Raw genomic sequence first — 21,908 nt, 5'->3', positions numbered from 1 at the left:
CATCAAAAAACACATCGAAGCACAGAAATTAGGAACCCGTGACTTCTGGAAAATCTACAACAGTGCAGTAAATAATAGGCATTCAACAATTCCCCCACTATCTAATAATCATGAGGTTGTTTGTTCAGCAACCGAGAAAGCTAACATGCTTGCCAGTCAGTTTGCCTCCAACTCCACATTGGACCCTGCTAACCACCCCCTCCTTGACTTTCCTTTGCGAACAGAGGCCACACTAGACGATCTGAAAATCACCCTTCTCAGGTGCATGTTATCATAAAAAATCTTGACACTTCAAAAGCATGTGGACCTGATCTCATCCTGGCTGTGCTATTAAAAAGTGCTCTGCCAAAGTAGGTCCGGTTCTCTCCAAACTTTACAACAAATGCCTTAATGAATCTTGCTTTCCTGCCTGCTGGAAAACTGCTTCTGTGGTACCAGTTTTCAAGAATTCTGGCGAAAGAACTGACCCAGTAAATTACCGCCCCATTAGCCTCCTCCCACTTTTCGAGTCAATAATTAACCAAGCTCTAGTTCATCAACTTACAGATCCTAAACTTCTGACCGACCAACAATATGGATTGAGGCAAACCCGTTCCATGGCAGACATCCTAACTGTAATCTCAGAGCGTATATACCATTCACTTGACAAAGCAGGGGAGGGTAAAGCGGTAGCTCTAGATATATCTAAGGCTTTTGATAGGGTATAGCATGAAGGTCTTCCCAGGAACATCAGACCATATGGTATCACTGGAAGAATACTTAACATAATTAAATCCTTCTTAGATAAGAGAAAAATCCAGGTCCTCGATGGCCGTACATCTAAACAATATGATATAAATGCGGGAGTGCCTCAGGGGTCTATCCTTGGACCTCTATTATTCCTAATATTCATAAATGACCTCCCTGACAAAATTGTCTGTGAGATGGGTATATATGCTGATGACACCACGCTCTATAACAGACACGACAGGAAAACAAATGAACACATATCTAAAGAAATGGCAGAAACACTAGAGGACGACCTCCAATCTGTAGTGGAATGGGGACAAAAATGGATGGTCACATTCAATGCTGCCAAGACTAAACTTGTTTCCTTCAATAACTACAAGAAACCTTCTCTACCACCAATAGCAATGGGCAAAAACTCTTTATCTAAAGCACATCTTTTAAACTCCTTGGCATAACATTCACAGGAAACACGAGTTGGATGAGAGCATTGCCAGAACCGCTGCAAAGAAGGTAGGTTCTCTCTACCGTGCTAGAAAGCTACTAACACCTGAAAGTATCCTGTACCTCTATAAGGTCACCATTCGCCCATGTATGGAGTATTGTTGTCATATTTGGGCTGGTGCATCTGCTACTTGTCTCTCACTCCTAGACAAGGTTCACAAGAGAGTCGCCAACCTGATAGGTCATGAACTGTCATCTAAACTTCAGCCTCTGTCCCATCAACGAAATGTAGCATCCCTCTGCCTGTTCTACAAGTACTTTAACGGTGAATGCTCTGACGAACTGCAAGCACTTATACCCCCTCTACGTAAATACCCCCGACACGCAGCAAAATCCCACCCCTTCACAGTTGAGATCCCTAGATGTAAGAGAGCCTTCTACTCCAGTAGTTTCTTCCCCAGAACCGCTAGACTTTGGAATTCCCTTCCAGGTTCCTGCTTCCCCAACTGTACTGACATGCAGAAGTTCAAGTGTAACGTGAACCGACATCTTGCTGCCCAACTCCCCACATAGTACCCCTGTAGCTTATGTCCTTGATAGTAGATCCCTACATCAAAGTGGTCATGTTCCTTGTTTGGGATGAAAATGTAATAAAAAAAAATAATTAAAAAAAAACAACCATATATTTTTTTTTTTTTAATAAATCTGCATATAAAAAAAAATTACACAAATGTAAACTAAATAGTAATCAAGCAATGGTTGTAAGATTAACTCGATTATCTCTCTTTTATCACCTGTGCACTTTATGCTAAACAGTTTTGTAATAATTCTCATTTTAGATTCAACAAATAGATAAGAAATGAAGACATAAAATTGATATTATTCATAACTTTTGTTTTTGTATAAATTATATACATCTGCAGGATATGGATGATAGATTTGTTAGCAAGATTACAGTTTAGGAAGAAAAACTATATTTTTAAATTTTTAAGGTGACGATTGATAATTTATATTATTTGGACTACTGTTCTCATCTTGAATGTTATTTTCCCAACATTTTGATCGATGTAACTTCCAACCTTTTTTAAGTGTATCTTGTTGAACTCTAATCTGCACTGAATTTTGAACAGAACCCTTATTTAATCCATGGGGGTAGCATGCTCTCGTTTTACAATTTACCTGTGGTATAACAGATAAAGTAATAAAAAAAAATTTAGTTACACTGTTCTGGAGGTTGAAGATTCAATCCTAAGTGCAAGCAATACTAAGATTACAATGACAAATTACTTATCACTTCTACCTGGTAATGGTTGATGGAATGAGAGCATGCTACCTCTATGGATTAAATGAAGAGTTCCATTTGAAATTCCAATGGATGGAGGTTTATTGGCCTAAATGTTGTGAGAATCCGAATGATACAAAAATAATTTAATTTTGATTTATTCATCAAACTTGGGTGAGTTTGTCTTTATAAGCTATTCACTCAATGAACCTGCATTTGGATTTGACTACTCTCAATATGGCCTCTGAAAAGACCACAGACCTTTATCACTGTCTCTCAAACCCTCAAAGGCTCTAGTGATCCTGGGATTTAGCTGGGTCTTGATGTTGCAGCTGGAGCTGTTGGTGTCATTCTATGTTGTGCCACATAAAGAAATTGAAGCTGGGAAAGCTGATAAAGGTGAAACAGTGTTAATGAAATTCTCTGACAGCCAAACCTGGATCTTTTAGTCGTATGACAGAGCACTGAGTTTTTTTACTGCACAGAAGCTACCTAGTTGATCTAAGATTACTTCACCATACTTGAAACAACATTAACCCAGGATGGGTTGAGCTGGCTTCACTCATAGAACACACAGTGTCTTGGATGAATGCAAACCATGCATGATTGTCCATATCAGTCAAGATAGTGATAGGCAACCAGTCTCAGTCGCAAACATTGTAGACCTGTGAACCTGAACTAGGTTTGGCATCTGCTTTAACAGTGTGCAACCATGTCTTCAGCTGGCTTTCCTGACGTCTTCATAAATCTTGGAGTGGTTATGGATATATTGCTCCATGGATGAACCAGCAAAGTCTCTTTAAAAGAGATTGGTTGAGGGGGATGATCCTACACTGCATCCCAACTTTGGAATTGGAAACAAAATAGTGCCAGCAGACCTGTAAGATACAGCGAAGGAAGTATTGATCTTTAACTTCTAGCTTTTTAAGATCCGCAGCCAAGTTTTGCAGCTGTAGAAAAGGATCCTCCAAACAAACGCTTGATAGATCTGGACTTTCGTGCCTCTTGTGATCTCTGGTCAAGATTGTAGGTGACTGAAAGAATGTTAGGCATTGTTGGTTTGATGACATGTAGTAACAGTTCATTCTCTTCTTTTTGCTGTTGTTCTCTCATAGTGCATATCGATTAATCACAGCAGTTGTAAATAATGACAGCATAAAATCATTCGGAGTTCAACAATTTTTTTTTAAAACTCTTATTCACCCCAAACAAGGCATATTGCTACTTGGATGTAAGGGGATACAATTTGGGGCCATATTTATAGGGTCACTATGAACAGAGTTAAGTAGGGGAATGTCTGTTCACGTTATATTTAAAGTTCTGCTTGTTAGTATAGTTAGGAAGGCAGGAAAAAAGGAAGAAATTCAAATTCTAGCAATTTGTGGGAATAAACTATTAGAATAGAAAGCTTTTTAATATCCAGGAACCTTTACAGTGAAGGGGTTGGATTTTGCTATTTTTAGGTTAGTTGGAGGTATTTACATTGAGGGGCGCAATTGCTACGAGTTTGCATGAATATATTTCATTAAAGTACTTGTAAAACAAGCAAAGGAATGCAACATTGTAGTGATGGGGCAGGAGTTGAAGCTTGGTTGATAGTGAGAGACCTATTAAAGTTTTTTTTTTGGGGGGGGCCTGTCAAAGAGGGAGAGATTAGTGGTAGACACACGAGCCCAGATGTGACAACAATACTCCATTCATGTGTGAATGGTAGCTTTGTAGTGATACAGGATACTGTCAGGGGTGTATAGTTTTCTAGCATGGTAGAGGGAGTCTACATTATTTGCAGCAGCCTTGGCAATGTCTTCAATGTATTTGTTTCAATTCATGTTGCCTCTGAATGTTAAGCCAAGGAGTTTAAATGATAAAATCTCAGGGAGTGTTATTAGTCATAGCAATCAGTGGTTGAGAAGATTTCTTGTAATTGTTAAAGGAAAGAAGCTTAGCATTAAATGTTACGATCCATTTACAGACTCATTCCACTTTTACAGTATCTATATATTTTTCTTAGTTTGTCTGTTTCATTTTTTTCTTGGAAATTACTGGACTGATCTGGTTGAAATTTTGTATATTTTGTTCAGGGTAAATGGAGACACTCTGATATTATTGTAGCTTTTTTGTTAAAACTGCAAAAGTATTTATCTAAACTAGCAGGGATACCCGGTGTAGCCAGGTCATAAAATACACTTAAATATGGTATTTTAATTCTTGCAGATTTTGTATATATTATTATAGAGTTAATGTTCTATCGATTTTTATATGTTATAAAGTTGCGATTTCAAAAAAAAAAAATATATCTATATGACTTGGGTTCATCAGCTTGAATCAAAACCGAATCCCAAACTTATGAATATATATATATATATATATATATATATATAATTTAAAGGAGATTAGAACAATAGTCTAAAGAGCAGAGTGTATTTTAATGTAATAGTGAAATTACTAGTTTAATTAAAATACAGGAAAGAAAAAGTGCTCGTTGTAATTTAGATATATAATAAGCTCGATATAATTTATCAATCACATTACTAAATATATATATATATATATATATATATAACTTTAGTTTCTTCAGCTATAATCGAAACCAAAACTAAAACTTATGAAGAATTCTTGATAAAGTTATTTATCAAAAAAATAAATTACTAAGGTACCACCAGCTAAAATTGAAACTGAAACCAAGACTTATGAAGAATTCTTGATGAAATTATTTAAAAAAAATAGATTATTGGAGTGCCATTAGCTATAATCGAAATCAAAACTTATGAGGAATTCTTGGTAAAATTATTTATTAGAAAAAATAGATGACTTTAGTGGCATCAGCTATAATCAAAACTGAAACCAAAACTTAGGAAGGATTCTTGGTAAAATTATTTATTACAAGAAATGGAAGTCCATAACAATTAAATGACCTGGATGTAAGCGTGACACAAAAAATAGCACATACGCTATCGTATTAATATATAGATAAAGCACTCATTTTAAGTCAACTAACTATAACTTTTGTCTGTTTTGAACAGATTAAAAAGTCTAGATCATACATAATACCCCCAATCCAATCTGAATGGGAGTAAATGGTTCACAAATAAAGAGGAAGATCTCCTCAATTTATCTATTATGTGTCACTATTAACTTCCTGTTTGTAATGCAATATTCTGTAGCCCTAACTTGATTCCTATTGGAATTTTCCTCTACTTTAACCTTACGTGTAAAAATACCGTTTTTAACATTATTTTTACACATCTGCATCTAACCATTGAGGAGTGGAAATGTTTGCAAATAAAATGTTTTATGCATTTTTTCATTTTTAACAGAAATCATTTCAGAAAGGTATTGGTCATCCAGAACATTTGTCTGATGAAGAAGATGATGGCTCAGATCTGTCAGATGATGGTGATGACGATGAAGAGGATGCAGATGAAGGGTTGAGGTAATCTTTCATTAATTTATTGTTTCATTTAAATTTTTGTTATGCCAGTGGCTAAAAAACTTTATCGTACTGTTTTGAAAATTTTGCTTTATTGACAAAAACGTTTTAATATTTTTAAGATTTTTTAAGAATTTACTGTAAAAATATGCATCTTTAACTGCATTGAATCATGTTTGAATTTTGAATAAAATGCAAATACTTATCGACGTGTGTAATGTGAAATGCAGTTTTAAAAAAGATGAAGCAGAATTAACAAAACTAGATTCAAACTATTAAAAATGGACAAAAGTTATAGCCCATTGACTTAGAATGAGTGCCCAAACTTCTAGAGTAAATGTAGTATTGTGGCGACTAATCCCTATTAATCCCTAACTGTGCATTGAATCAATACCATAATACTGTAAAAATTCTTGGGCAGCCCTATCTGCATTCTCCATTAAACAATTAGCCATAAACTAACTCCTTCTGAAAGGGAGACGGCAAAGTCTGGGAAGGCGGACCTCCTAGAACTGCACAGAACCAAAGCCATACTTCAGTCAAAAGAGAACAAGCTATCTAAACAATGACCTAGACTATGTTGGATTTGGTGCTGCAGGATATAATGACTGAAATTCACATAAAACCGAAGAAGATGAATTGTAGCAGCAAGTGAATAGTGATCTACAAGATGAGTTCAATGTTGGATTGTTGTTGATAATCTGTTCTTTGTTTAATTGCAAATTTCCAAAAAAGAATATAAACTCCCAAATTATCACTTCATTATTTATCAACAAAGTTCATTGCTTTAATTGGTTGAAATTATCCTAGAAGTTTAATTGAAATAAAAAAAAAAAAAATATCAGTTCAACATTTCTTAATGCGCATTTATAATCATAAAGTTTATTATTTACTTGGATACAAGATGACAAATCAATTTTTCTTTTCTTATCTAGAGTTTACGATCCTGCTGATTATGACGATCTTCAAGTTACTCCAGAAATCAAAGATATGTTTCAATTCATCACCAGGTAATTCGTATCAATTCATTTTTTTTTTGTCTAAAATTATTCAATTTAAATTATTCAATATTTAAGAGTTTGGATGTTTTGAAATTAGTTTTTTGAAAATTTCTGTAATTTCAAAACAAATTTGTCGCACAAATAGGATAAAGATTTATTTTCTCTCACAAATCAATGCCCAGCTGAACAAATTGGCCATACACTGACCAATCAGCTGGCAGATCACATTGATTCCATCTGTCCCCTAAGGAATTTTTTTTCAGCCTTTTTGGGAATTATGGTAAGTCAGCAGAGAGAACCCGGTAAGCATTGAAGAAAGATCTCTCTCCCTTCTCTCTCATGTTATTGTCAACTGGACATTCCAGCATAGACGATCATCACCTGAAAATAATCGCTGGCCAACCTGTGACGACCCGAATGATTTTTAACCTTTAGCTCTTTCTTTTGCTTGTGCGAAAACTGTCCAACTGAATAAACCATTTTGGTATTTTGTTTTAAAAGAGTTTTGTTGGTTATTCCATGCAACGTTTTCAACTATTTATAGAGATGCAACCTGGCATCCCTAACAATTTCACAAAAAAAGAAAAGGAGCAGAGTGTAACATCTGTTTTAACAGACTTTGTCTTTAAAACTTAAGTTTTCAAAATTTAAGAAGATATCCATTAATAAAACTAAATTTGAATTTAATTAGATCCAATAAAAGATATTTTTAGTTCATTTAAAATTTGAGAGCTTATTTTTCTGCTGTTTTGTTAGAGATTTCAAAGTAGTCTTTAACGTCTCTGCTTTTGAAACCTTCAACAATAGTTGAAAACCAAACAAAAGCCACTGGAATGATAACAAAAAAGCTAGTATATAAAAGCAACCATGAGAAAGATATATCAAATGTATTAGCTGAGACCTTCTCACGGAAATCTAGCCAGTGAAGGTTGAGGACATGTGTTGCATGGAGAGAAATGATATGAGAAAGATATAATGGATGCATAATGTGTAGGGCTATGACAAGTGAATATTCTTTTCATTATTTCGACTCTCGCATATACATTAGAGTGATGGGGTTCTCAATTGATTGTGTCGGATATATACTCGAGAGTCAAATCAATGGAAAGAATATTCTCTTGTCATAGCCGTAGTGATGTGTCTTAACGCACGCTTAAATCTGGTGACCCCAGAAGAACATTAAATCTAGGCAGTATAGGGAAATGTGTGAAGAACAGGATATTTTCTTGGTTTGGTCACATTGAAAGAATGGATATGAGTGCTTGAGTTAGATGTAGAACAGTTGAGATGGCAGGGGAAGGCTACGAAAAACATGGGAGAAAGTGATAATAGATTTCAGAGAGTAATAAAGAATTGGCGGAGATAGGTTAGTTTGGAAGGCAATTTTTAAAATCCATCCAATATGTGCCAACATGTAAAACGGATGTTAAACCAATAATGATGCGATTTATTTTACGTATCTACCCTGGCAATTTCAGTTTTCTTTGATTCATGTAATATTCATTATTTTTCTTCTTTTTTTTTTATTTTCCCAACTTTATTTTATTTTAACCTGCAATCAGTTGTGTTATTTTGTTATGTGCTCTGGTTACTACATTTGAGGATTATGTAGTTCATTATGATTGCATTTTATGTGGTTGTTAGTAGCGATTCTGTTTCTCTGTTTAAGTGCTTTTTCATGCGTAGTTGTGCATTATTTCTTTGATTAGTCCCATAGAACCGTCCATGTAGCTTCTCATTTCCATTTTGTTTCCTGTTCACCTTGACAGCAATCAACTTTTTTTATTTTGTGTTGTATATTTTTGTAGTTCCTTTATCACATCTTTCACATGATCTTCAATACTTCCCCCTTTCTCTCCTTTTTATATTACCATCCTTCAGTTGCAGTTTGGTGTGCTTTATTATTGGTTTCCTGATTCTTTGATTCAGGTACTTCCGTCCTTTTGTGCAGTTTATGAAGGGTCCAAAGTATCATACTTGTGATACTGCTCAAATATTTATTTATTTATTTTCTTCTTCTTCTTCTACTACTATTACCAACTGGTGTTGCCCTGGAGTCTTTATTTTTGCTTTTTTTTTATTTTATTCAAATTATTTTTTTTAAATAGGATTTAGAAAGTTAAATTGAAATTAATTGGACCAAATTTGTATAAAACTAATTTTACTAAGCTACTGTTGTTTTAACATTTATTTATAAAATTATTGGATGTAAATAAACTTCCAAAACTTCAGTCTTTTAATGCATGAGTATTTAAGAATTTTAAATGATTTTTTTTTTATTTAACAGTTAAAATGTTTTCTAATATCTTTTAAAGTTCAGAAGATTACAAATTTATTTTTAGTTTCAACTATTAAAATGGCTGATTTGTTAACAAAGAAACCTAAATGCATTATGGTAAATTTAATTTTGTAATTAATTCTTTTTTCAATAGGATTTACAAAATTTGTTATATTTTTATGATATGGCAATTTAATTTCAATATATATTTGATTAATAGTAAGTAAAAAAAATGCAAGTCATATAGAAGCCAGCAAAATACACACAAAGTTGTCACACAATTTTATTTATATGGAGATTACTAATTTATCAGAAATTATGCAATAAAAGAAATATTTTATATCTGAAATTTATAAAATTTGAGTTTAAACTCTAGATTTTACATTTATTTTATAGCTCATTTAAAAGATAAATGATTTAATAATTTAAATTCAATAAAATGTCTAAAATCTAAAATCTACCTATGGGTGTGTTACGGGGAGCTTGTTTTATATTCTGAAGCAACCAGGCATACAGATTCTCTTTTAGGTTGGCAGCTATATTTTAGTGAAAATTGAAAGTAAGATTAAAGAATTATGATGGACTAGACCTTTAGTTTGTTAAAGAAGGGCACAGGTTGTAGCCTGTTGACTTAGAATGACTGCTTTGTGCCAAATTGATGGTTGAATATGGTTAAATATGGCTCATTTTTGTATTAAATACTAATCTTTATTAATCTCTGTGAATCAGACAGGTACCATAATACTTACTTTGCGGCACCTTATTCTAAAGGTCCATACAAAATTTTAGACAGGTCAGGCCAGTAGTTTCCAAGAAAAAGTAAAACAGACAGATAGTGTAATAGAAATATATTATAAATATTTGAACAAAATTCTACCTTTAATTTTGCATATAAATGTAATATCAACAAAAAAATCCATCTTAAGAATAATCAAAATCATGCCATATCCTAAAACAAATTTGGTGCTAATTCTGAATAAGAACAAAAATCGAAATTTGAAAAAACTGATTTTCCATTAAAAAGCAATGCTATCTAATTAATTGTCATGTTGCAATTAGTATAACAATACATTATTTTTTATATAAAACTTTCACGATTTCACGATTCATTGATCTGCTATTGGAATGTAACAGGACAGCAGTTACCTTCTCAGCTAGGATGCAGAATCCTCTGTTTATTATTTAAGTATAACTTGCAATTTCTTTGAAAACTATTTTCATTAATTATTAATTTTCCACTTTCTTTATCATTTTTCATAATTTTTTGATATTTTACTAGTTTTTACATTATATAATTAAGTAGATAACATTGATTTTTATTGAAATTCAATATTCCAATTTCCAAGGTTTGTTCTTATTCTGGACAAATGGCAAAAATTCTTACCTTCTAATCTATTAAATTTTGATATCGTGTTTCTACTTTTCAGATATTCTTATCAAGTGATAGAACTGGAACACAAATTGAAACCATTCATCCCAGATTTTATTCCATCTGTTGGCGATGCAGATCCCTTTATTAAAGTAAGTTCTATAAAGCAATAACAATTACAAGTTTTTAAATAAACCATTCTTCTAAAGAATACATTTTAATTTTGTCTTATTACAATTAGACTGTGAAAATCTATTTGCTAAATTATGGATCTTGTATCCGACAAGAACTATAGAATGAAACACCAAAATATGGTAAAAAAAAAAAAAAATGGATGGTCACATTCAATGCCGCCAAGACTAAACTAGTTTCATTCAATAATTACAAGAAACCCTCTCTACCACCTATAGCAATGGCCAACGACTCTTTATCTGAGATTACATCTTTCAAGCTCCTTGGCCTCACGTTCACAGGAAACAGAACAATTACATCGAGGGCATTGCCAGGGCCACTGCAAGGAAGGTGGGCTCTCTCTACCGTGCTAGAAAACTACTAACACCGGAAGTATCCTGCACCTCTATAAGGCAACCATTCGCCCATGTATGGAGTATTGCTGTCATATTTGGGCTGATGCATCGGCTACAGGTCTCTCGCTCCTTGACAAGGTTCAAAAGAGAGTCGTCAATTTGATAGGCCCTGAACTGGCATCTAAGCTTCTGTCCCATCGACGAAACGTTGCATCCCTCTGCCTGTTCTACAAGTATTTTAATGGTGAATGCTCTGACGAACTGCAAGCACTTGTGCCCCCACGACGTGAACACCCTCAACAGACCCGACAGGCTGCAAAATCCCACCTCCACACTGTAGAGATCCCTAGATGTAAAAGATCTTTCTACTCCAGTAGTTTCTTCCCCAGAACCACTAGACTTTGGAATTTCATTCCAGGTCCCTGCTTCCCCAACTGTACTGACGTGCAACATGAACCAACATCTTGCTGCCCAAATCCCTATATAGTACCCCAATAGTTGTTGCCCCTGATAGTAGCCCCCTACACCAAAGTGGCAATGTGCCTTGTTTGGGGTGAAAATGTAATTAAAAAAAAAAAAAGTTTTGTTTTACACATTTTTAAAATCTACCAGAAATTTAAGAATTGTTTTATGGAGATATTTTATTTTGATATTTATTTGAATAAAAATTAACGTTTCTATTATTTTTTTTTTCAATGATAAGAAATAGTTTTTATTTAATTATAAATTTATAGAGATTAATTTTTAACTTACAATATTTCAATAAAAAATTAAACAATCGAAAGTCAAGTTGTAATATTTTGATAAAGATATAATAACATGAATTTTGTTTAATTTTTATTCAAATAAATATTTAAATACAAAAATCACATAAAAACATGTTTTGCTTACAGAAATAAGAAAAACTTTAAAACGCAATGCCTTTTTATGAAAATGATATAAGCATAACATTGAAGTATTTCCTATTCATTTAAAATTTGCTGACTAATATTTGTGTCTTTTGTGTTATAGATCCCCAGGCCAGATGGAAAGCAAGATATGATTGGACTAAATGTACTGGATGAACCTTGTGTTCAGCAGTCAGATCCTACAGTTCTTGATTTACAACTACGAGCAATCTCCAAGCAAACAACAGCAAAACAAATTGTAACAAAAATGACTTTCATTGCATTTTTTTTTTCTTTATTTCAATTAACTAAAATATTTGTCTCTGCAATATGAGAGATAACATCACTTAGATTGTTTTATGTAGTTTTACTTGGTTTACTGTGGCAATGGTGTGAAGAGACATAAGCAGTGGAGTGCAAACCTGTAATTTTTCAGATGTAATAATAGTACGATTCTGCAAATTTAGATGCTGTTTGCAGTCGAAGGTGGCAGAATAAGAGGGATTTTTCGCTTGACAGAGGCCTTTTGGTTTTTACACACTGCTTTGTTCATGTGTGATTTTATTGTTAAAGAAAAAAAAATAGAAACGAAGAACTGCTGCTTAGGTAAAAATGAAAAGCGAATGTCTTCGTAGAGGGAAGAAAAAAGAAGACAAAATAATATGATTCAAGTGTTTTCTTTTTAATTCTAAATAATTTACATGACTGAGGAATTGTCTAAATACATCTTTCAGTCATGTAAATTATAAATAATCTTTCAAGCTATTTTGGCAATTAATTCCAATTATTTACTTGTGCTCGTAGAAATTATACGCAGTTAAGATATTCTCATATCATGGTTTGAGATTAAAACTGTTCAGTTGTTCTTAGTTCAGAACTTGGTTTTATTCTGTAGGATATTGTCAGGATGAAAGATATTTTTATTTGCATTTAAATGCATTAAGGTTTTCCAGGGATTTTGAATTACATTAAGGTAGAATACAGATAAGAACTGCTCATTCTAATATGAATATGCAATGAAAAAAAAAAATCTAAACATTGAAAGAACTTTTGGTGCTTGTCCAGCACCACCCCCCCCCGTCTATGAGAAAGAAAAAAGTCTGTTATGTACATGCCAGTGACAGAAAATACTGTGCATCAAAAACCATACAAATTGATCAAGTAGTTTTATTTTTAAATAAGAAAATCAAATTTTATGACTAAACTATGAAAGACTATCTTGCATGCCATCTTGAAAACAGTTTGAAGGAACAAGGAAAATAACTCCAAATTTAAATTTTGGAAAGCCATCTTAACATGAGAATTAGGGGGGAGGGGGCTCAAATTCGCTTAAAAACGATTTTCTTTATAAAAAAATAGAGCTATTTGATCAATTTACATGATTTTTCGTATACCATATTCTCTATCACAGATCATATAAATCTTTTTTAATTTTTACCTAGAAGTGAGGGGGGGGGGTCTGGACAAATACTGCACTTTCTAATATTAATTGTTTAATCATGCGCAAACTTTGACTGCAATACTAAGATTTCACCGGAAAGAAAAATCAATTTTTCATTATTGCTAATGTTTATTGTATTTTCATTAATACCAGTTTACAGTGTGACATATTTTTACAGTCGTTTTTGTAATGAAAAAAATTTAGATGCTCTTAATATTGTGATGCAAAAATTAATTTTATACTATAAACAAGTTTATTAAAAAAGTGAAAAAAAAAAATTATTTACAATTGCAGTATTTTTGCATTTGAATCTGATTATATTTTCGTAATCTTATATTCATTCGTCTTTTTCTTCACTTTTGAATATCATTTGAAGGTGGTGAAAAGTCTACCAGACACGAAAAATAACAGTAAACAAATTGACAAATGGATTGAAAACATTCAAAAACTACACCAAGCCAAACCACCCCCAAATGTTCACTACACAAAGTTAGTCTTTCATATTATTTTTATCACTTCAACATATGTTTTATCATATTTTTTAATAAATAACCAAATCATGATTTTCTAACATAAATTTATAAAACGTGTTTTTACATTTTATGTTTGAGATGATGATTGATAACTTTTATTATTTTAACTACTGTTGTCACCTTGAGTGTGATTTTTGCAATTTTTCGGCCAGTTAATGATAAGTAGAAGAATTGCACATTTAAGTTTAAGGTTCCCAAAATTCATACTAGAATTGTTTGCAAGGACTCATAGCGTAATGGGTAACGTACTAGGTAAAATCGAGTTCAAAGTGCCCCTCTTCTGGAGGTTGAAGGTTCAACCTGCATTGTAGGCAACACCCAAAATACCATTGCATATTACTTACGGCTTCTATCCTGTCATGGCTGATGAAATGAGAGCCTGTTAATTCCAGAGATTAAATAAAAAATTCCATTTAAAATTCTGTGAAGATTCCTGTGTTTGACAAGATACGCTTGAAGAAGGTCAGAGGTTACATTGGTCGCGACATTGTGAAAATAACACTCAAGATGAGAACAATAATCTGAATGATCCAAATCATACAATATTTTGAGATCAATATCTAAAAAAAAAAAAAAAATCCAATTTTACATCTGTTTTTATTTTTCAAGCAGTAATGAACTTGGAGTGTGTAACTTAACAGGTTTTGTAATTAAAAATATGGACATCAATTAGAAATATCAAGAATATTTTTAAAAATTTCATTTGCATTGAAAATTCAATTAAAAGATACATTTTTTTGCATCATAGAAATATGCCAGACATTGATACACTGATGCAAGAATGGCCACCAGATTTGGAAGAACTTTTAAACAAGGTTAGTATTTTTAAAATAATCTTTTTTGAATCAACAATTAACACATTTACTTTTAATGTTTTACATTTTTAAAATTGCTTTATCGTGATTATATTTTAAATTATCGATGTCATTACTGTTAATATTTAATTTGATCATTTATCTATCTAGAATGCAAAAGATTATATATATTTTATTTATTAGAAGGTAAACAGTTAGATTTGGTCGCTACAAACAGCCATCTGTTTCAGTAAAGAGATTTCATCAGGCTGCCCTGAACCATCTGACGCTAAAGAAAAAATAAAAAAAGTTGATTCTTTTTTCTTTAGCTTCAGAAGGTTCAGGGCAGCCTGATGAAGTCTCCTGACTGAAACAGATGGCTGTTCATAGTGACCAAATATAACTGTTTACCTTTTAATAATTAAAAAAAAAATATTTTGCTCTTGTTATCGAGCACTAACTAACAACCTCATCAAGTTCATTAGTTACTACTTTGGAATATCTCGAGCTTGGATTTATATATATATATATATATATATATATATATATATATACTACAAAAAGAAAATATGATCCTGTTCAGGTTAGATTAGATTTAAAAAAGTTAGCAAAGCCCCAAAATAAAGACAAATTCAAAAATTAGTATTTTTGTTTCTGCTTACGCTATTTACCACCCACTCCTCTCTCTATATATAAATGAGTTAAATAATATAATTGTTTCTAATTATATTCATCGTTATCATCATCCATTAAATGTTTTTTATGCTGTCATGTGTTTATTAGCTTTAAGAAATTGATTTTCAAACTAACCTATCTCTGCCCAGGTCTTTATCTCTCTTTCCCTCAAGTCTATTTTTATCACTTCTGTTAATGTATTCCTTTGTCTTCTCTTGCAAACTGAACCTGTGCTACCTTTTACTTAAACTTGCTTTAAAATGGACTATTCCAATATTCTTTCAAATTTCTTTCTTTGTTACTTTTGACCATTAATAACTGAAGTGGAAGTGATAATGATAGCGTAAAAAGTAAGAGAGGGTAAAAGTGATAGATAGAAATTTAGTAACAGTCACTTGGTGAGTTCATTGCAAATTGTGGCTAATTTGAACAATTAAAATGATTTTAACACAACTCGACAGCAATAAAAATAAAAGATTAAAAAATCATCAGTTCCAAAACTGATGAATATTTTAGTATGTATTTTGTAAGATTAAAATGCATAGAAAAAAATCCTTAGGTAAACAATGATTTACTCAGCTTTAGTATAATAATAGAATTATTTTTTTTAATGATAAATTATAATTACATTTATTTTATTTAAATCCTGATTAAAAGTAAATGTTAATTTTTATGCTTACATTTTGCGATGAATCATTTTTTATAATTTAATTTGATTCTTGAAATTTATATTATGAAATATTTTCCCTTTAAGTCAAATTCACAGTTTCTATGATTCATATAACAAAAAAGATGATTTGAAGATTTCTCAGTTAATATTAATATGGATGTTTTTATGATTGTGTTTCAACAGATATTTCAGTAATTTTGTAATTTTTCTTTTTTTGCATACATCTGTTAAAATTAGTCAAAGTATGATTGCAGAACATTTATGCATGTCTACCATCGATGAAGAAGATCACTTATGTCTTGTTGATAAAAGTCCACTGACTTTGATTCTAAGAAATACTTGAATCCAGCTTTGAACTTGAAAGGTGTGTTGCTTGAAAAGGTGGTTAGATGCTTAAAAGAATAGTAATCCGTTCATGAAAGGTTCGGAGGTTATGGTAAAGTTTGTTTATAACAAGTCACTGATTTTCTGCATCATCATCATGATTCCAATAACAGTTAATTGTATATTGCCGTTGAGCAGAATTTGGCTACCATGTCTTCATGGCATGCAAATCTCATTTTCACCAGAATATTAGCATGATCTTAAACGGATGCAATTTAAAAAATGTTTAGATGCTTCACACCCCACTAAAACCATTATCCTGATCCCTTACAGCTATCATAAAAGATCCACTTTTTTCATGCGGCACAATTCAACCAATGACGTGGGTTTTGCTTGACAATTGCTTCTGATCTGAACTTTTAATTACCTCGTATTTTCTTTTTATTCAGTTTTAGACAAGTTTTCACAGCTTGCACAGGTCTGCCTTTTGATAACTTCTCAAACTTATTAGAATATCCATAGTTTGTTAGAAGTAAAGGTTTTACAGATTGAAGCCCTTCCTAACACCAACTCTTCCAAGGGGATGAGTATTTTATCGATTACACCATCTCATTTGAAAACAAAAAACAAACCGTGTTTAATGTTAGATGCTTCATGTCACAATCCATGCTTTGATCCCTTATCGTTATCATAATGGACCCACTTTTATTACGTATCACAATTTGATAGAAAATACTGGCATCAAGTAGGTTTCGTTCAACAATTGTTTCTGATGTAAACTTTTATTTCATATGAAAAACAAAAGAAAGAAACCTTGTTTCATGTTTTCAAAACATTCAAAATTTGTATATGACTTTTTCTTTCCAGGTTTCACTTCCAAGTGCAGACATGGATTGCAGTCTTGATGACTACGTCAAAGTTATTTGCAGTTTGTATTGTTTTTATGATGTTCACTAATTCTTCTTTCAGAATTCCTGTTATGTTTAAATTTTCTGCTAATCATTAAGATTTTCTTTCTATTTCTAGGTATCCTCGACATTCCAATCTACAAAAGCAACCAAAATAATGACAAAGTGCAAGCGTTGCACGTCCTTTTCACATTATATAATGAATTCCAGAATTCACAGGTAAAAATCAAACCCTTTTATTTTTTATCTGTTTAAATATAGTCTGCAGTAAACGAACGAAAATAGGTTTGAACATTTTTTTTGTTTTTAATTAAATATAATCAAATATTTTTTGTTCTTCTTTAAATATCAACAAATTTCAACAAAACCTGTAGCATCTCTCTTAGCACCTCCTCTTTTAGCATCAACTATAACTATATGAAGATGGCTACTCCTCAACCTCTCAAAAACATGGAGCTACTTGTAAACAGGGTGTGATGACCTGTGATGCCTTAGGACAAGATCCTGATGGCCCAACCAATCTTCCACTTTGGTCCTTATTTCATTTGGATGCGAGATCAGCTGAATCAGCTGGTTACATTAAACCTTAGTATCTATAAGCTTATCTTCACTTATATTATTCAGCATAATTCTTTAAAAATTAAAACCTTATTTCTTTTGCCTTCCCAAATAGATACTAGAATGAAGTGACTAAAGGCATCTTAAGAACAAAGAAGATTACCAATGCTAAGGAGGAATGTTTTTAAGAGTACAGCAATGTATTCTAGGAATATAAAATAATTAGCAAACCGCTTGGTGTTGCTCGATTGCAAAATGCACGTGAATATTTTAATTCATGCAGATTCCTTATTTATTATTATAGAGCCAATTCTCTAGTGAATATTTTAATAATTTCAAAAGTTATAAAAACAAGAATATAATTTGCGTACCATCTCCTAGAATCAAAATCAGAACATTTTGCGCTCCAGTGTTTGTCGTTATTTTTCTCTCCAGTTTTGTTACCATATGAGCTACCAACAAATGGATATGAAATGTTAAACATTAAATGTCTTTGAGTTATGAATGTTTAATTTTGCGCAAGCACTAAAGTAACAGCAGGTGTAATGTTTTATTTAACTTAAACTGCCGAGGTCAAGTGTTTTGTTTTTAATTTTGACCTCTTAGCAGCAATTTTTTCTGGATAAAAACCAAATCAAAAGTGTGCTGAATATCCAAATACTCTCTGTATATATGTCAAATTTCAACTCTGTAGACCAAATATTGAGAGAGGAATTTGGTAGACTTTTTGCACACACTGACAAGGTCACTTATATATATATATATAAATTTCCGTCTGCTAAGTTATTTTTATGTTAAATTTTACACAATTATGCAGAATGTAGAAACTCTGCATAAATAAAATTCATCACCAATCATCTAATAAGAAAGGAATATGCAAATTAGTTGACCTTCATGTAGTTATTTGCATATCTGTGACTGAGTATATTAAGAAGGTCATGTTAATAATTTTTAAAACAAAAACGTAGGCTTTTAATATCTATGTCAGAGAGAGAGAAAAAACAACAACTTTATATGTAAGATAATCTATATACCTACAGAATTATATTTGACAAGTTTATGCGGCATTAAATAATCCATAGATGGTTGATATGCCAAAAAACAAACGAAACAATCCTCTTTCTGCAACTATGTAAGTAAATGTTTTCATACAAAGTAACTGTCAATTTTACAATTTGTTTTGTTTACAAAACAAAAAATATTGATATATTTAGATTCTTGTCAGTGTGCATTGTTCTTTCTCCAGAAATCAATTTAGTCTCAGCTGTGACACATTTTGACAGATTGATTTTTTTTAAATCTGTATATAATTCTTATTTAGAAATATTTTGGGTTCCATTGAAAAATTTCATATAAAGTTTTAGTACAATTTCAAAAAAATAAAAAAATGTTCAAACTTAGTCCAATATTTTGTTGTTGAAAAATATCATTTTTTTTATTTGAAAATCTATAATTAAAACTCTAACTCATTATCTTGTTTGCCTATGGGCAGCGTGGTTAACATCTATCAAACCAGGGAGTAAGGCAGAGAAGAGATTCTTTTTTTTTTTTTTTTCCAGATGACCTGTGACCCTTTAGATCATCTACTAAGGAGTTAATAAATTATTTGTCTGTGTGAAGCTGAAACTATACTATTGGAGATTATTGTACTTTAGTATGAAATAATATATACGAAAAGGAGGGAGATACTTTTGTCACAACAAGGTATATGAAAATAAACGAAAAGGAGGGGGATACTTTTGTCACAACAAGGTATATGAAAATAACGCCTATTAATCTTTATTTGCTTTTTGGAGGAAGAGGGGTGTAATACCTTACCTATTTTTCATGATACCAGTCTCTCTGACATTACCTCCTGATCGATCACAAATTTTGTTCGTAATGAATGCTAAAAATTTCAAGAATTTTGTGGTTTTCTTTTTTTAACCAGTAAAAAGGGAGAGTGTTATTTATTTGGAACGTTTTTTAAATTTGTTCGGGGGGGGGGATGACTTCAAATTCTGTTAAATAATATGGAAATATATTTCAAAAGTGTCACGGGTTAAAATATTTGCATTTTGTACAAACTTTGTCTTTTCAGCATTTTCAAGCATTGGCGCACGAGAATAAAATGGATAATCTGAAAAAAATCTCATCAGATCAACAATTCATTTTATCTGATGAGAATAACGGCCCACCACAAGTTTGAAACAAGAGCAAAGAGATGAACACTTTCAAATTATTGAAGCAATAATATTAATGGTTTGTTATTGAATTTTCTACACGAACTGAAATTTACATAAATTTACTCTGATGCAAATATCAAGATTTACAAAAAAATGTTATAAACGATTTTTTAGACTATTTTCTCAAATTTTTTATTTTATGAGATTTTTTTTCTTGTAGTAATAAAATGTTCAATTACTAAACCTTGAATTTTTGAAATTATTTTAACTAGCAGAATTCCATGGAAATTCTATGGTCAATTCACTGAAAATAATTTTTAGATTATAGTTTTGTGTTTTCTTTAAATTAAAATATTAATTTTTGGTTGTTTGAATTTTTTTTGGTACTTGTTTACATTGGTTATCTTTTAAACAAACCTATTTCAGGTGAAAACATTATGTACTTACATGTCATGTCGAAATTAGTATAAATTCCAAAAATTAAGAAAAATGATTTAGTAGTAGATGTGCTAGATGTATTTTTAAAGTCAGTTTGTCATACTGAATTGGTTGCACAACACTTTTCCACATTAAAACATATCTTGTTGAGCTCAGAAATGTTTCTTTCAAACTCTGGAATTTGACGAAATTTCAACAAATTACACTTGAAGAAGGTCAGAGGTTACATCGACCGAAACGTTGTGAAAATGACACAAAAGATGAGTATCCTCATCTCAAAAATTTAGAAATGCAAAACTCAATAATTTGATAAATTTCATTTTAATGTGTAATTATTTTTCTACTGGATTTTTCGTAAATTTTGGAATTTGTACTAATTTCACCATGGCACATAAGTATGTAATGTTTTCACCTGAAATGTGTTGGTTTAAAAGATCAATGTAAACAAGCACCTTTTTTTTTGTTTAACTCAGAAAGAAAAAAATCTGATTAGTACTACTACTATTGCATCGAGTTTGGATGAATTACATTTCTTTGATTTAACATTTTTTTTTTCAAAGATGTCCTTTGAAAAATTAATGGCATTTAAAAAAAAAAATGGCAAATGTCGATTTGTTATACAAATTAAAGGTGAGTCATTGTAATAATTAACAAGGATGATTTTGTTTTATTTCAAGTTTTATTTCACAAATCGAGTAGAATAGAAGCAAATCTTGAATCATTAATCGGCCATGTTTGAAAGACGAGTAAAAAAATACCGAACAGGTGGACCAGGAGTATCGTCCTCTTCTCCAGTTTCAAGGGAGACAACCAAATCCACATAAGTCTGATCTTTCTTTGGTTTCAATAATTTTGTCATGCTGAAAAAAAAAAAAAAAATTACACTTAAAAATAACAAGTGTACAAAATTCTTTTTAACATCAGTTTAAATTTTGTTCATATTCGTTAAGTCAACTTCATAAAACCTATTTCTGTTTATATTTAAATGCAATGAAACATCACAATTTTCAAACTTTTATGATCAGCTTTCAATAAATTCTGATACAGTAATATCAGAAGAATCTTTTTTTTCCAATTATTTTCATAATTAGAATAAATTTTTATTTGTTTGTTTAATATGGATTTTATGATAATGAAATACACAAAAAAAAAAAGATTCTTTGATACTTACGTTTGTGGGAGACGTTTGTGGTGTCCTGGCAATAGTGGAACATATATCATTTTGACACCATGGACAACCATTGAGGCATTATATCCAATTTTTTCCTGTGAATGAATAATATTTATTTTTAATCATAATTTTCACTATAAAGACATTATTTATTTTTAATGTTCAAGCCTGTAAACTGCAGAACTACCCTTTAAAAAAATCAGTTAATATTTTTAAACAATTTTCTGTTTTTCATGAAAACTATTTATGGTTATGGTGAAGATTAGGTTCTGATTTTCTTGGGTTTG

At 31.5% G+C, this 21,908-nt stretch overlaps 2 protein-coding genes across 7 annotated transcripts in view; one reads left to right on the top strand and one right to left on the bottom strand.

The window, feature by feature from the left end:
• Positions 1–20,255, top strand: part of LOC145292187 (intraflagellar transport protein 46 homolog) — a 41,558-nt gene extending 21,303 nt beyond the window's left edge. For both annotated transcript variants that reach the window (XM_080138478.1, XM_080138480.1), the window contains exons 4-12: positions 5,770–5,885; positions 6,818–6,892; positions 10,589–10,682; positions 12,069–12,203; positions 13,762–13,874; positions 14,667–14,733; positions 17,249–17,309; positions 17,408–17,508; positions 19,928–20,255. In XM_080138478.1, coding sequence (XP_079994604.1) covers positions 5,770–5,885; positions 6,818–6,892; positions 10,589–10,682; positions 12,069–12,203; positions 13,762–13,874; positions 14,667–14,733; positions 17,249–17,309; positions 17,408–17,508; positions 19,928–20,035 — 870 coding nt within the window. In that variant the 3' untranslated portion in view covers positions 20,036–20,255. The remainder of the gene's footprint in view (positions 1–5,769; positions 5,886–6,817; positions 6,893–10,588; positions 10,683–12,068; positions 12,204–13,761; positions 13,875–14,666; positions 14,734–17,248; positions 17,310–17,407; positions 17,509–19,927) is intronic.
• An 855-nt stretch (positions 20,256–21,110) lies between these two features.
• Positions 21,111–21,908, bottom strand: part of LOC145292185 (ubiquitin-like modifier-activating enzyme 6) — a 577,203-nt gene continuing 576,405 nt past the window's right edge. For all 5 annotated transcript variants that reach the window (XM_080138474.1, XM_080138476.1, XM_080138473.1 and 2 more), the window contains 2 exons: positions 21,622–21,716; positions 21,111–21,310 (listed from right to left, as the gene is read on the bottom strand). In XM_080138474.1, the coding sequence (XP_079994600.1) occupies positions 21,172–21,310; positions 21,622–21,716 (234 nt within the window). In that variant the 3' untranslated portion in view covers positions 21,111–21,171. The remainder of the gene's footprint in view (positions 21,311–21,621; positions 21,717–21,908) is intronic.

The sequence above is a fragment of the Euprymna scolopes genome, chromosome 13 (genome assembly GCF_053919585.1).
Source record: "Euprymna scolopes isolate OS-2025 chromosome 13, ASM5391958v1, whole genome shotgun sequence".
NCBI lineage: Eukaryota > Metazoa > Mollusca > Cephalopoda > Sepiida > Sepiolidae > Euprymna > Euprymna scolopes.
This window is presented reverse-complemented; position numbering and strand designations above follow the sequence as displayed.